This window comes from Buteo buteo, chromosome Z, assembly GCF_964188355.1.
Source record: "Buteo buteo chromosome Z, bButBut1.hap1.1, whole genome shotgun sequence".
NCBI classification, from domain to species: Eukaryota; Metazoa; Chordata; class Aves; order Accipitriformes; family Accipitridae; genus Buteo; species Buteo buteo.
Window position 1 is genome coordinate 81039124 of NC_134204.1, and position 14944 is coordinate 81054067.

At 37.7% G+C, this 14944-nt stretch overlaps 1 protein-coding gene across 6 annotated transcripts in view; it reads left to right on the forward strand.

Annotated features, from left to right (window-relative positions):
- The window catches only part of ATG10 (autophagy related 10), an 88170-nt gene that overhangs the window by 56439 nt on the left and 16787 nt on the right, over positions 1-14944 (forward strand). For all 6 annotated transcript variants that reach the window (XR_012649046.1, XR_012649047.1, XR_012649048.1 and 3 more), the window contains exon 5: positions 3357-3454. Coding sequence is in view for 3 of the 6 variants with exons in the window: in XM_075020951.1 (XP_074877052.1) it covers positions 3357-3454 (98 nt within the window). In the remaining 3 variants the exon portion in view is untranslated. The remainder of the gene's footprint in view (positions 1-3356; positions 3455-14944) is intronic.

Consider the following 14944-nt stretch of genomic DNA (forward strand, 5'->3'; position numbering starts at 1 on the left):
TCACCAAAAGTGTCAAATAATCTTGAATTGAAAATCTAAGAATTTATTAAAAGCCCTCAGTAAACATCAAGAAAACAGAATATGTAAATGAATTAACCCCAAGTGGACCATGAAGAAGCTTTTCTCAAAAAAGTTTGTTATAGTCGAGACAGTTTAAATAATAAAAACCTGAGTGTGGGCTAGAAAGGCTGTAGTTGTTCTTGCCTGTTAAGGCAGATGAACTGGTTGATTCGAGCCCATAGTTAATTAATGGCAGAGACAGAACCCGTGCTTAGGAGTTCTTGGCTTCTTTCCTTTATCTCCTTTCTCTTAACAAAAATCTTAGCTGGTTACTTCCCAGGCTTTTTTGGCCTTTCTTGCTGGGTAGATGTCAAGTTTATTGTCTCAGAGTCTGCATTTTGCAGACCCTGGGTTAGTATTGATGAGCTGATGATGTGTTGCCTGCCAGATTTGTGGCATTATGGGCATGGAGCTTCAGACAAAGGTACAGTAAATCTGGCATGACCCAGAAGCAGCTGTTGCTGTGTGGTGTACATTTCCTTTCACCCTCTGGTAATTATTTAATGAGGTGAATTATACAAAATGTACATATAACCACAAACTTTCACTTCTGTCTGCATACCCACTCCCAGCTAGACTTGGGACAAGCTGCAAGCACCTCAGCAGCTGTGTCATCATGGGTGGATGATGAGTAAATGTATTGCTGGGTGAATCTGAAGCCTCTACCTTCCTCTCCTGCCACTTCTCTTGGCTTGATGCTGCTGTAGCCTTCTTTTTCTGGCTCAACTTTTTGAGTTCAGCTCCATCACAGGAAAGAATGAGACAAGAAGCAGAGAGGCTGCTTGGCTCAGCAGGTGCCACAGTGGCCCCTTGTTGCTAGCAGCAACAATTACAGACTGCTCTGTCAGCCCAGCTGGACATTTGAGGTCTCAGTGGGTAGCAAGAATGTGTAACGGGCTGCTAAACATGTGAATGCTGGCAGCCCTACAAAAAGGGGTCCAAAAATGCCCGAAGAATACAGATGTGTGTTTTGTGCAAATCTGGGAGTTTGCGAATAAAATGGCTTCACTTATATTATCCTAAGCAGATGACCAAAGTCACATGAACTGAGGATTTTTAAAACATGCTTCCAGCCAGATTACCTGAAATCGTTTTATCGTTCACACTTATCTTCTGACACTGAAACAGGAACAAAACCAAAACAGACTGCAAAAGCTCCAAACTCTTTCTTCTTCTTCCCCAGATGCTTTCTAACAAACAGTCCTTCTATGAATCGTTCTAAGATCTTGGTGTATTTGGGTTTTTTGGTTGTTTTTTGTTTGTTTGTTTGTTTTTGGGTTTGTTTTTTTTTTAATGGAGAGAGAAAACACCAAGCTTTCAGGTATTCATCCCACAAAAGAGGATGGGGAAACTGTCCATCCACCCTGTCTCTTTTTGCAAGGGTCCTGCAGTTCCCAGCTATGTAGCTGAACCTCACATCCATTTTAAGTATTGATAACTTACTCTTCCTGCTGCATCTGGCCTCCCATCTAGAAAACTGAGCTAGTCAGTTAAATAAGAATTTACAGGAAAACAATACTTGGGAGCATGTATGAAAGTTTACTCAGTTTAAAAAACAGACTTAATTCAAACTCATTTAAAGCTTAGTGAAATATATTAAAATAGTGCAGAAGATTAAAAATGTCGGGAAATTTAAGTCCAAGCATATTTCAGTATATAAGTACATAATCAGAATGCCTAGATCAATTTTTTATTCCTGTGTGAAACACTTGAATTACTCTGTATTAACTATTGAAGTTTTTTACTGCCTGTGACCTCACTCTGATGTGAAGTGAAACTTTCAGTTTGGATATATTTGTATTTTTCTCTGAAATGAAAATAGTTCTATACTGAAATATGATGGAAGATATAGTGCTTCTCATACATGAAGTAATAAAATCCGTGAAGTAAAGACAAAACTCAATTTTAACTGTAATATGATTAATGGTTCAGTAATATTTGATCATTTCTGGCAATGAGATTAACAGTTAGAGTCAGAGTAATCCATTCCATGTGTACGATCTGAATTTGCTCAAGTGTTATTATAAAAACTCACAGATACAAAGAAGGTTGTACAGAACAAAATCTAGAGTGGCAAATAATCAAATTTTGCATTAGAATGTGTGGTGTTCTAAATTTTACGTTTGAACTTTCTCTGGATTCTCTTTGCAGGTTGAATAGAAAACAGAAAATTGCAAGTATGCATGGCGTCTTGTATTACCTGCACACAGATGATCTGAGCATAAATACATCCTTCTTAAGTTAACTGAGGCTCTTGTAACAAATTTCTTAGTCAATATTAGACCATCTCCAGCACAGCGCTGGTGTCTGCCATCATAAGACAGAGGGCATGATGGTCTGACAAGTCTCACGCTCATAAGGATGGCATAGTATAGCTAGTTAATATGCTGTTACCCCCTCAGATACTTTATTTGCTACATGCTTCTGCTATATGGTGCTTATATAAGATCAGAACTTGGTGCTTTTTGATAAATATGTGCGGAAAATAAGATAAAACAGAGGCTGTAGGCAGCTGGTTTTAACTTATATCTAAACATGGCATTCAAATGTTAATTGGGTGAATAAATCTTGTTCATTTTACAGACATGAAAATGTCAGTAGAATAAAACTATTTATCACAGGGTAATGTTTTCTGACAGCTAATAAATGCCAAGATGAATCTACTTATTGAAAGTATATAAAAATATTCTATTGCTGTTTGTCAAAAACAAATATTCAGTAAAAATTAACATGCTTATTTTCTAAGTGGTTGACACTAATATCTTGGCATAGTTCTAACATCACAACTAAAAACCTGATGCAACAATGCTATATAAATGCAGCTCAAGAAAAAATTATGGTCATGTAGGTTACCAAAATGCAGTAAACTTTTGTTTGTAGAATTTTGTTCCTTAGATGTTTTCCACTCTCTCACTATGAATTGTGCATATTTATGTGAGATAACTGTTTATGATATTATTTAGTGGTTTTAAATTTATCTTACCCAAGCAGTGTTTTACAAAATTAGTTTAACTTCACACCTTACAACCAGAACAGTAAGTTGTTACTCTCAGGTGACAGAGAAGAACGGTGAACAGGGAATTTAGGGTAGTTTTATATGCACCTTCAGTCAGGATTTGAGCAACGCTGTTTTGGACTTATGGGGTCGGAAGGGGCTCAATCACATTTTGCTCTTATTTTTTCCATCTTCTTCCAGATAATCAGTATTTTCAGATTTACTTTTGCTATTCTGTATTCAAGATATAGCATGCTTAAGAGCTTTGACTGTGAGTGGTTGTTTCCTCCCCTCCGCCCAGATGGAAGACCTTTAACTCTGGATGAAATATGGAAAAGTGTTCATGCATGCTACCAGGCTCGTCTGCTGGAGGGGCCCTGGGACACTATTACACAGCAGGTGAGAAACCACTGGTCCTTTACAAAATTGATGAATGCAATATACGCCTGAATCCTCAATGGCCTTATTCCCCTCTTGGACCCATGTAAAATATATAAAAGTCTAACTGAGGTTGTGCTGAGCCAGTTACCAACAATAGTTTCAGCCCTGGATTTTGAAGGTTATAGAGGTGTTCACCATGTAAGACTTAATGTGACAATATCTCTTATTTAAAATACTTTTCCAAAGCCAATCGTGAAAACTTCAGGCAGTTTCTGAGTAATCATGGATTTGGGTAAATACAAGAGTAGACTTATTTATATAAGTAAAATATATTAATGTAACATTTCACAGATTGTCTATTAATCAAATTACCAAAAAAGACTGTGTAATTTTCAATTTTAAATAGACTTGCAGTCCTTAGGATTGAAGGATAGAAAATTGGTCTCTCAGTCAAATAATAAGTTATTGCTGACTAATGTCCTTAAGAATCAGTAGTTAATGAATGCTGTGTTTTGCAAGAGGAGGCAGATTAGTAAACTGTGATATCACTGCCTTCTTTTAAAGCTATTCAAATCACTTTTATTTAAAGTGGTTTTAAAATCACCAGATGATTTCAGCAACTGTTCCCAGACTTATCATGATGGCTCTCTTGAAAACAGTTAAACTTGTTCAAGGAAGAATGAGATGTTCAGAGCTGAGTCGGTTGCTCTGGTTTCTTCCCTCGGCCCCAGGCCTCCATGGTAAGTTTGGACAAAGAATGAAAACTCTAGGTGTGAATTTTTTATCATCAGACAAAGCTACTAATGTGTCCTTTCTTCCTTCCCTTTCCTTCCTTGACTTTCTGATTTTAGTTGTTTCCAGGTACACAGGTCTCTTACCACAGCAGCTGGCACAACAGGGATGTAACCTCAGCTGAGTTCTACAGGTGTTTCCTTAATTCAACTAATACAATTTAATTACAGGATGCCTATTTGTAGATGGTACTCAATCATGGGACTGCAAGCAGCATTCATGTCTTTGCAGCCATGGACTATTATTTATATTATAACAGCTCCCTGAGAACCTAACGAGCATTGGTTTTCTGATGTTTGCTATGCTCGTCTGAATTCTAGTTGTGAGTTTGCAGATACTTGTAATACACACTTTTACATAAAGCATTAATTACCTGACTTCTCTACTGCAGAATGAAGATGAGAAAATTAGGTTTTAATAAAATAATGTAATGTGGGAGCAGATAACTGATTTCCTGCACAAGAAAGTATTGCAGTTCAGATTTTTCAGTAAAGTTTTGTGATTTATAGCTGAAGTTTCAGATGTGTAGCTGAATCATGACTGTTTCTGCATAGAGAGGCAGAGGATTTAATTAGCTTTGCCTTCACTGCATCCACCTTCTTGCATTCCTAGTAGACAGAGACCAGTAACCTTGCGGTAAGATGGTAGGTATCCTTTAGGGCTGACATCTCTGGTATTTCCCAGCTAAGCTGTTCTGGCTTGTGGGTAGTTTATATTCCCACCTGCAAAAATGTACGGGAGAACCTGCTATGTGCACTTGAGAGCTGGTATGCCTTCTCTACGCTTACTGTGGCCTGAAGCTACGTTCAAGCTCCTCTGTGGAAAGCACAGTCTCTTTCTATTCATCTGCAGAGCACTGCAAGAACCTACAGCTCTGTATAGGTAATAAATCATAATGCAGTACTACTGAGAATAAAGCATAAACAATATGTTTGGAATGTGTAAAATCAGAGTGGTGGAAGCCAAAAGGAAAACCAGGTCACTCCCACCCAGGGATTATTTTTGCCTCTTAAGCAACAGTAAAGTAAAACTGTCCTGCATCTCATAACTAGAGATGTGTGTGAGATACATACACACAAAGGCTTGCAGAAACAGGTTTTATGGGTGGTGAAATGTGTGGAGTGCTGAACCTGTTGTCTCTGTGACACCTCTCCAGAGCCAATTCAGCCAATGTGAGTCCAGTGACAAAGATGTAAGGAAAAACATTTTGGAGAAATTAGCGAAGTTATAGCAGCAAAATACTATTGAACATAACATCAAGGTGACTCTCCATTAAATAAAGAGATAAGTTAAATAAACTGTTTATCCTAGAGTAATATAGACTGTGACTCAGGCTGATAGCACAATAGTGGAACTGCTGGCAGGCAGCAGAAGCTAGAGAAGTTAAGATCCTTGAGGAATCCCACTACTTAATTTGGAATTACTTCACTTTTTTTTCTACACCATTTGTATATACACCTTCTCCCTGAAGACTGTGTACCTGTGGCTCAAGGCCGTTGAATTCCACTGACTTCAGTGAGGTTAGCCTGCTTTACATCAGTATTGGACTTGGTCCAAAGGCCTCAGCCGCGTTCCTGGATTGAAAATGTACTTTCCCACATGGCTGTGAGAGAGAGCCTCTGGGAAAGCAGCTTTAAGAAGAGGTCTACAGTTTTAATTTGAGGTGAAAGCAGAAAGGCACCAGGCAGTGAGGGTGCATTTGCTTATGGTCATTCAGTCAAGTGATGAGAAGACAAAGGAATGCATGGTTTGTGGAAGTGTACATCTCTGGAGCTGAATCAGAGCAGAGGAAAGCACCAGTACAATTAGCAGTGTCAACACTATTGTATTTTCAGGGGCAACAACCACTGGTGCAACAAACACTTCCCCTTGTAAACTGAGAGATGCATATGCCAGTCCAAACATAAAACAGCAGTAAAAATCAGAGTGTTCTCAAAGGAATTATGAAAGATAATAAAAACATACTGTAAGCACTAGCCTGCAAGCCTCAGATCAAAGCAAGAGTTAGGTCTACAAGAAAAAGAGTGGTTTTCCCCCTCAAATGAATCAGGGTTCTGAATTGAAACACAGTTTTCTCTTCATTTTCTGCTTTTCTGCTGACCCATTTTGTTATGTGGGTTAGGCTTTGCCTGCAGGGACACAGATCGTATAATGCAAGTCATTGGACAAACTCACCAAATCAGGCTTGAACTCTCAGTACACATGGATAGCAGAAAGAAAAGCTTTAGGATTTTGCTCCAAAACAGATACAAATTTTAAATTCTACAAGCAATCCACCATTGGAAAGAAAAATTGAATTTAGCACAGGCCGTGCATAATGTTACTTAACTTTTAACTAGCTGCTGATTTTGCACTTTGATTCAATAGTTGGAAGATTAGGAAAAGGAAATCATACTGCCTTTTTTTTCTCCCAGATCCAGGATATTACACTAATCATTTGGGACTTATATTCCATGTATTTTATGAAATGTGGGTGCCATGCCTGTGCACATTTTTGATACAACTATATTTTGGCTTATACTCTCTATGGTAAAATATATCTAAGATCAGGAACTGGGACATTGCCTAAGCTGCAAAGAATTGCCAAACCCAAATTTTAGGTAAAACTTGAACTTTTTTAGTTACTTTTGATTATTGTGGAAAGTCATGCACATTTTCAGAGAGAAAGCATCTTCAGATATTTTTACCGACTAGATGATTTTTTCTTGCAAAAAGCATAAGTCAACTGGTTACCTTCTCATAAATAAATTAACATGATAAGGTTGCGTAGTATTCTATAATGATAATTGATAAATGGTGATGATTTAATTGCACTTCCTCTAGTAATAACCTTAAAATGCTCAAATGAAGTTCCTATGATTGGCTTTCTTCTGAGTTAAATCTCCCTGGAGTCTTCAGTCATCCCTTTTCTACATCCGGCGATAACTTGCTTTAGCTGTTTTAAATAATACAAATCAATTATAACACACAGCTGTTTAACAAAAGTTCTAAATGTTGCTACAGGTCTCTGTGGGTATTTCCTGATGGCTTATAATGACATCAATTTAGCACACCTGGTAAGATCTGTGTGAGCTGGAAGTAGCTTAATTCTGCAATGACAGGAAAATTAAAGAGTATTTATGGATTACCGTTGCATTTCAGAACCATTGCCAACAGTGATTTTAGCTTCTTTTTGGAAAGAGTCAGAAATGGAATTGCAGACATTGCATGCCTGTGTCCTGAATAGTTTATTTGTAACTTGGTGAGTGCTTTTGAGGATATCCTGTATTAGTTATTTCTCTCTACACATTCTACACAAAAGAATGTCTCTTCACCTTTTCAAATTAATGGATGCTAGAAATGTACTCTTTACAAGAAGCTCCCTTCCAAGTCTTTGTAGCTTTTCCTGAACTGCAGACAGAGCTTTCCTCAGTTGGATTTTGCCGTTCAGCTTGACTTAGGATGGAACCACAGCCCCGCACCCCCCATACCACCATGCTGGGTAACCTTCTGGGCTCCTCAGGCAGCCAGCCCTGGTGTTTTTCCTGACTGCATTGCTTTTTAAAAGTACTTACTAAGCCAGTTATATATCAGCCTTAAAAGCAAATAAGAGATCTAGATGTTTGGAAAAGAGTGGGGGGAGAAAATGACATGTATGTCAGACTGAGAGAAGTTGCAAATAGGATGAATGTAAAAATAACACTAAGGGTCCTGGAGAGATTTCAATTAATAGTGGAAAACAAAGACAAGACACATTCTCCAAAAACTTGGGCAAATGTATCCAGCTAAAAGAAAGTTACGGTAAATGGGAAGAAAAGTCTAGACAAAAGAATGATGAAGTAAGTCATTGTGGTAATGGATGGTGACAAGAGAGACAGATATTTCTCTCACATATACTCTGATATTCATCAGAGAAGTCCAATACAGTTTTAGGTAAGTACATAGTGGCATTGTGTAAACCAGCTCAAACATAATGGTCCTTCTTTGTGTAATTGAACAGCAGATCCACCACATTAGTATCCAGGTATAATATACCAGAGGCATAGTTAAGTTGGCAGCAGTCCAAAAGTGCCATGGTCAAATGCTAAATGATGAGGCAATTTCAAAAGAAAAAAACCCACAAGTATAGGAAAAAGGTTCACAAACAAAGAACAGAGAGTAGAGAATAGAAATGAAACAAAGGGGGAGAAATCTTCCTGATTATAAAGGTGAACATATTTTACCACATGGTAGTGCATGATTTAACAACCAGGAATTTAAAAAAGCAGGATAACTAAAGTTTAGTTAATCTGTAAAGGCTACATTTTACCATTTATCGTTTTGGCAATCTCTCCCAACGTGACTGGGAGATGTGAAGCAGCAGAAGTTAACTATATGGTTATAGCCAGAACTTCTGTCTTCAGACTACATGGTATTAGGTCCTTGCTGCAGAAGTTGGAAATACAGAGCCCATAAGTACCTGAGAATATCAAATTTTTTCCTCTAATTTTTAGAAGCCTGCTTTTCAAAATCATGGCCTGGTCATCATGAAGATTTAAGAGCATAATAACTTCACTAAATACTATATACACACTTCCATATAAGCTATATGCATTATTGCATACAGCAGTAAACCTGCTTTGAAAATTTTAATGTATGTCTGATGGCCAAAATTTCAAATAATAATTGAACTATTTAAAAATACAAATAAAAAAAATGAACAGAGATGCTCAGGTGTCTTACTGATCCATGTTTACATTTTTTCCAGCTATAAGATAACTGATTGTCTATGAAAAGTTGCTGAGATGACAGTCTACAAGACTGAAGCCCTTTTTTAGAATGGGTATGAGATAGGCATTAGCAGTGCATGAATTTTCATCCTGCTGTGGCTAAGTGCTTCAAACCTATTTTGAAGTACCTGCATCAAGGACCAAGACAATAGTGTCGTCTCCACATCCCTTTGAGTCATTGGTTTCTCCAGAGGGTGTGACCTGGTAACTGGATTGGTGATGTATACAGTCACCTATTAGAAGATAAACTGAGACCTATATATTTTCCAGGCACCTTCTGAAAGTTGTTTAAAACCAGTAGAATATTTACTGGATTGGAAAATGAGTGAATGCACTGCTCATTTTTCATCCTTTCTTTGCCCTGATGGGTATTTGTAAAAATGTGTACAAAGTAGAACAACTTCAACAGGGGAAAGTAAAGCATTCCTGCCTCAGAATACCATGTAGGTCAATGGTGAACTGCTCTCCTAGGAAGTTAAGAGATTTACTCTAAATCAAGCAGAAAAGAAATTTCAATCTAGGTCTCTTGTGTCTCAGGTGAGTTCTCTACTTGCTTGTAGAGTAAAGGGAGGTATAACTGCCTACTCCTCTTTCTTTTTGATGTGGTTTGTGCGAGACCTGCTTTGGTAGGCATGCTGCATGAATGCCTACGGGCCACCTGCATTGCTGTCACAGACTTACTCTGGGACTCGTATCGGGGCACAGGCTATAAACTAATCATCTTTTCAAGATGCAGTTGTTTATGCACATGCTCAGTGACAGAAATGTGGGGTTTTTTTCCTGTGGGGAGAGACAAGACTCTGAGAAACATGCATTTGTAAGGCTGCAATGAAACTGAGTAATAACTTCACGAATTTTAGATACAAGCCTTTGGACATATGTGCCCAAGTCCATTTTTGATTCTTGTCACTTGTGCAAGTCCATGTCTTAGTTATTTTTTTCCTGTGTGGAAGCAAACTAGCAAGATAATTTTAAAACCTGATGGATGAACCTGATCACAGTCAGTACCAAGTACCACCAAAAATTTTGTTTTTAACAGTGTGTTGTTGTCATAAAGCCTGACCTTCCCCTGAGAAAACAAAGTCATAAACACAGTCAAGTATATGTGCTAAGGCTTAATCAATGCTTAGTGAGGTTGGAATGTAAAATCAAACATCCAAGGATAGAAATCAAATGGCATTATTACAGGAGGCTCAACAGTTGAAAAACTGCCCAGTAAAACAAGAGTGAAACCTTGGTGACTTGAAGGTTCTGCAGAAATAGTCTAAAAAACTAATCTGTGAGTCAGGCCTCTGAAGGATTATGGAAGTTACAGAGCACATGTATCCATACATCCCTCCCCTCCTGCCCTTTTTAACCAAAACTGTTCAGATGCAGTTACTTCTATTACCAAAATCTGACACAGAGGTATGTGTGCAGAACATTCCCCCCAGCTGTGGGAGTGGACATGTGTCATGTGTGATACCTTGGTTCTGGATTTGCCAACAATAAATCAGCATTTTGCTTGTTTAGCACTTTGCTGTCTCTCCAGAAAAAGACATTCAGAGCATTCTCATACCAACTGTAAATGTGGCAGTTGTGAGAACAGTGCAAATCTAAGCCTCAGGATTATATTAACTCAGATCTGCCAGTCTGAAATTCTGCTTCCAGAAGGGTGAAAAAACCGTCAGGATTCTTAAGAATGAGAAGTTTCCTGTGGTCACATTGATTGTGTTACTCTGTCACTGTGTCTTCTCATAAAACTTTTTCATGAGCCTCTCCTTTGTGGGACTGCAGAAAAGATAAACATAATGGTCTAACTTACGAATAGCGATCTCTGCAAATACACATTTCTTCAAAGTTTATTTCTCCTTTAGTGTGTTCCTGCTGTTCTATAACCTTGAATAAATCCTTAAATATGGGAGATCATTGTTGTCTGTGTGGTGCTCTATTAAAAGATCCTCCACAGTGCTTCAAGTCTTAGCTTAAAGGCTCACCTTATATAACCCTTAAAATAAAAAGCCGTGGACAGTTGATACCAATGCTAGTCAAGTTAGGACTGAAGGTGATTCTTCTGGTTTCCTTCTGCACTGTTCATGCATTTTCAGGTGCAGACTATTCATCCCTTTTTTGAGTCCTCATCTACAATGAATAAAGCTGTTTCCATTTACTAATAGCACTTCCACTACAAAAATGGATGAGTTAGCAACTCTGTCTCACAAAGTACTGATCGTAAGTTTCAGAATAGTCTGTGTCTGTTTTTTTCTCAACATTTATGTCTCAATTTCATTGGAATGAGGTGTTTTTCTTCTGTCATTTTATACTTAGCAGGTAGTAGTATCATCTCTGTTATATGTCCATTCTGTCATACAAAAAGTAGTCAACCAAACCTAAACTACCCAAATAACAGCACAGAACTGCACTATTTCTATATTAATCCAGAGTCTGCTTTTTTTCAATACGTAGTTAAGAATCTGGAAGATGTATTCTTTATAGTACTTGAATAATCCTGTCCATTACATCACTTAATTTATAACAGTGGTAACAGAAAAATCAATAAACTTTATTTCTAAAATGTCAGGGATGTTAATGGTGTGATTTAAAAAAGCAGAAAGATTCAAAACTCTGAACAAAACACATTGATATAGTGTTTTAGAGGCACATCTTGCTGAAACTGTGGTAGGGAGGATTTAAATCATTATGGCTCAGTCATCTTGAAAAATGTGTGTAGGTAGCTATTCTTAGACATACAAATCTTTCTTGCCATATTGTGGGATTTTGCTAAGTGGGGGAGGCTGTATACAGTTAGCTTAACAGAAGGTTGCTAAGATCGTTCTTAAATCATTTTGGGTCATATCAACAGTTGCTATGGATCCCCTGCTAGTATTTTTGGAAAATTATTAGTACAACTTCCTGAGGAAAGAGTGACTTACCAGTATAGACTGGAAAGCTGTTTCACAGGGGAAAATCTAAGAATGGGAAAGCTGGGTGGGTATTTATTTCCAACTAAAATTTTCTGTGATGTATTGAACTTCTGTAGTTTAAACCAGGTGGTAGTATTGTACAAGCTAGCAAGTAGGTTTTATTTTAAAACTAAGCTTTAATCAATAATGTATAGCTACCCTACAGTTTAATCATGCTTTTCCCAGTAAGACTTAATGGACATAAACCTAGTCTGACTAATTTCATAGGAGGAAAAAATAGTGGACTAATACTAAATGATGTAGAATAAATACAGAGGTTTAATGGGTAATTTACTTGTAGAGATAATAAGCAGTAGGAGGATCCTGCCAATTTCAGGGTCAGAATTCAGGATAGACTTTCAAGTCCTGGTACTATTGCTACTTGAGTTGATCAGTTACTCTGAAATGAAGATTCAATAATACTTTCCACACAGATATGTAATTAATTGAATTAATTACAGTGTAATAGTATTGATTCTCTTGATTCTTTGCTACTTCTGTAGAAAAACTGTTTCAGTGCTACACATTGCACTTACAGATAATTTATCTAGCAGTGGCTTTGCTTCCACAGAGCTTCCCAAGCAGAGATTTTGTGGAAAACATTATAATAGCATGTTACCTGCCTGGTCTGGCATTTCTCTTTGTAGGCTGAGGTGGGTTGTTCTGTCTTCCCTCTCCCATGATTTCTGACAATTCACTACTGAAATGAAGCTGATTACTGAACATTTCCTCTTATTGAATGTTTTTGTAAAAAATTCTAAAATACACAACAACATTGATTGCACAATATGAAAGAAGTGGATATCATATATGACACATTCAGCTCTGTTTGAAAGGCAACTGGTATGGTCACAAGGCATTGAAAACTTTATAACAATTTCCCTTTTTGTTTTCTGCAGCAAGGGCTTTTGGTCAAGCCCTTTGGCAGATTTTTTTTTTTTTTTTAAATAAAAAAAAGCATTATAAGTGCCATTTAAATGAAAGTTAGGTATCCATGCTAACAGAAAGCATTTTATACCTAAGCACCTGTGCTCTCAGGTTGTGGAGGCAGATGGTATCAGCAGCTCAAAAGCATTTAGACAAATTCATGAGACCACTTGTCCATAAATGGATGCAAAATTCCCAGGCAGGAATGTGTCCTCCATCATCCTTAACAAAGCAGATATGCTGGAGCAGTACAAGGGGAGTGAACCACAGAAAGAGGCTAGGCTCATGTTCTCCCCAAATAGCCTTTCCAACTGCTGCTGTTGGAGACAGAATGCATTGCTAGGTGGACCATTGGTCCAATATAGTCAGGCACTTAAATTTTAAGGCAGTCTGAGGTTCAAAAAAGAAAGTGAACTCATCCAAGGAGATTAATTTACTCCATATAGTCAGAGTTGTATCTGAAGCTCTGTACAATTCCAAGGCTCACAAAACTAGCTGAAAGCCCTTGAAGTTGAAAGTCAACCAGAGCCCCTATTTGGCTCCTCTTTTTGTGTATTGTGTTTCTGACTGCATAGCAGCCTGATTCAAGAATAAGGACAGAGACCACCCAAAATCCCCTGCAGAGTGGGAGCTATGGCTCCTTTAGAAATGGTGGGTTCAAGCTTCCATACGCTGTAGCTCTTTGCTTTCACAAGAGAGGTCAGCTTTTCAGTCCTGTGTTGACCGAGACACTGATGTGATCAAAGTCTTTTCTAAACTCCAGATACCAGTTTCATCAAAGCATTTAGCTGCAGTCCTGAGGTGGGAATCTTAGCCTTGCAGGAGACAGTTTCAGTGTCCTTTTGGCGTTTTCTGTTGCCTACCTTTGTCGTGCCAGCATTTGCTGTTCTGGTGGTTGCTAATCCGTGTTCAAACCTCTGACTCTACAATGCTGCATTTAGAGATCCATAAGTACCTTGGGCAAACTTGTGACAGAACTGACTTTTAGGCAGTACAAAGTTTGTAGCATTATATTGAGTCCATCGTTAGGAGAATTACCTTGAATATTGACAGTCCTACTGTGTCTGTGCAAGAATATTTGATATTCTGTTTCAATAGTGATTGAGAGTACTTGGTCCAACAAATGTTATTTCAAATGATAGGTAATACAAGATGCTTTGACTGGAGGAGGAGAGCACAGACATCTGCTGCTACAGGGAGAGATGAGGAACAAAGGAAGTCTTCCCTTGGCCTGAGCTCAAAGTGAGGGTTGAGTCACAGTTCTATGGACACATCATTGCCTCCTTATATTTGATATAGTTAAATTAGTGTTCTGCTGCTCTGCTGCAGCAGAAATTTGCTTTCCATTCATTACCTTGTGGTAATTGTCTGTCTTCTGACTGTTAAAGTTATCAGTCATACCACCTTCTCAATAAACTGTAAAGAGGAGGTAGGAGTATATGCCATCCCATTTGTGTTTCAAACTCAAAAGTCTTATGAAATCTCTCTTCCCAATATCTTTTTGTCCGGGAATTCCTGGGATTATAAAATGAACCCTTTTGGGCACGCTTGTCAAATGCCAGTATGGATTTTTTTTCTTAACTTACCATTTTTTATTCAGTGTAGGAAATCTGTCTCCAGTATCTTTTCCATACTTCCACAGCTTGTTGGATCTTTCAGCTTTGCACCTTAGATGAATCTCTTAAGAACAGATTTTAAATAGTAATTAATTAAGACTATATGCTACATAACTAAAATGGTGACAACTGAATTAATCTTATTTTGGCAAGCATGGAAGAAGAATCATCTGTTTATTTTCTTAGGAAAATGGCTGAGATGCCATTTCTTGACAATATAACTATGGACCTGCCAGTTTTTAACTATAAAGTTTTCTTAAAGAATCCTAAATGCAAGTTACATGTTTGTGAGAAGTTTAAGCTTTAAAAACAGTGTTTTGTCTGAGCGTCACCTACTGCTTTGATTCCTCTTGTTCTTAATAATTCAAACCTTATTATATATATATATATATAAATGTACAAATATATAAGTATATATTAGCAGTGTCAGCTGTTCTTGATTGATGTTGTGGTTGTCCTGCATTACCTCTTAGGTATGCCTTT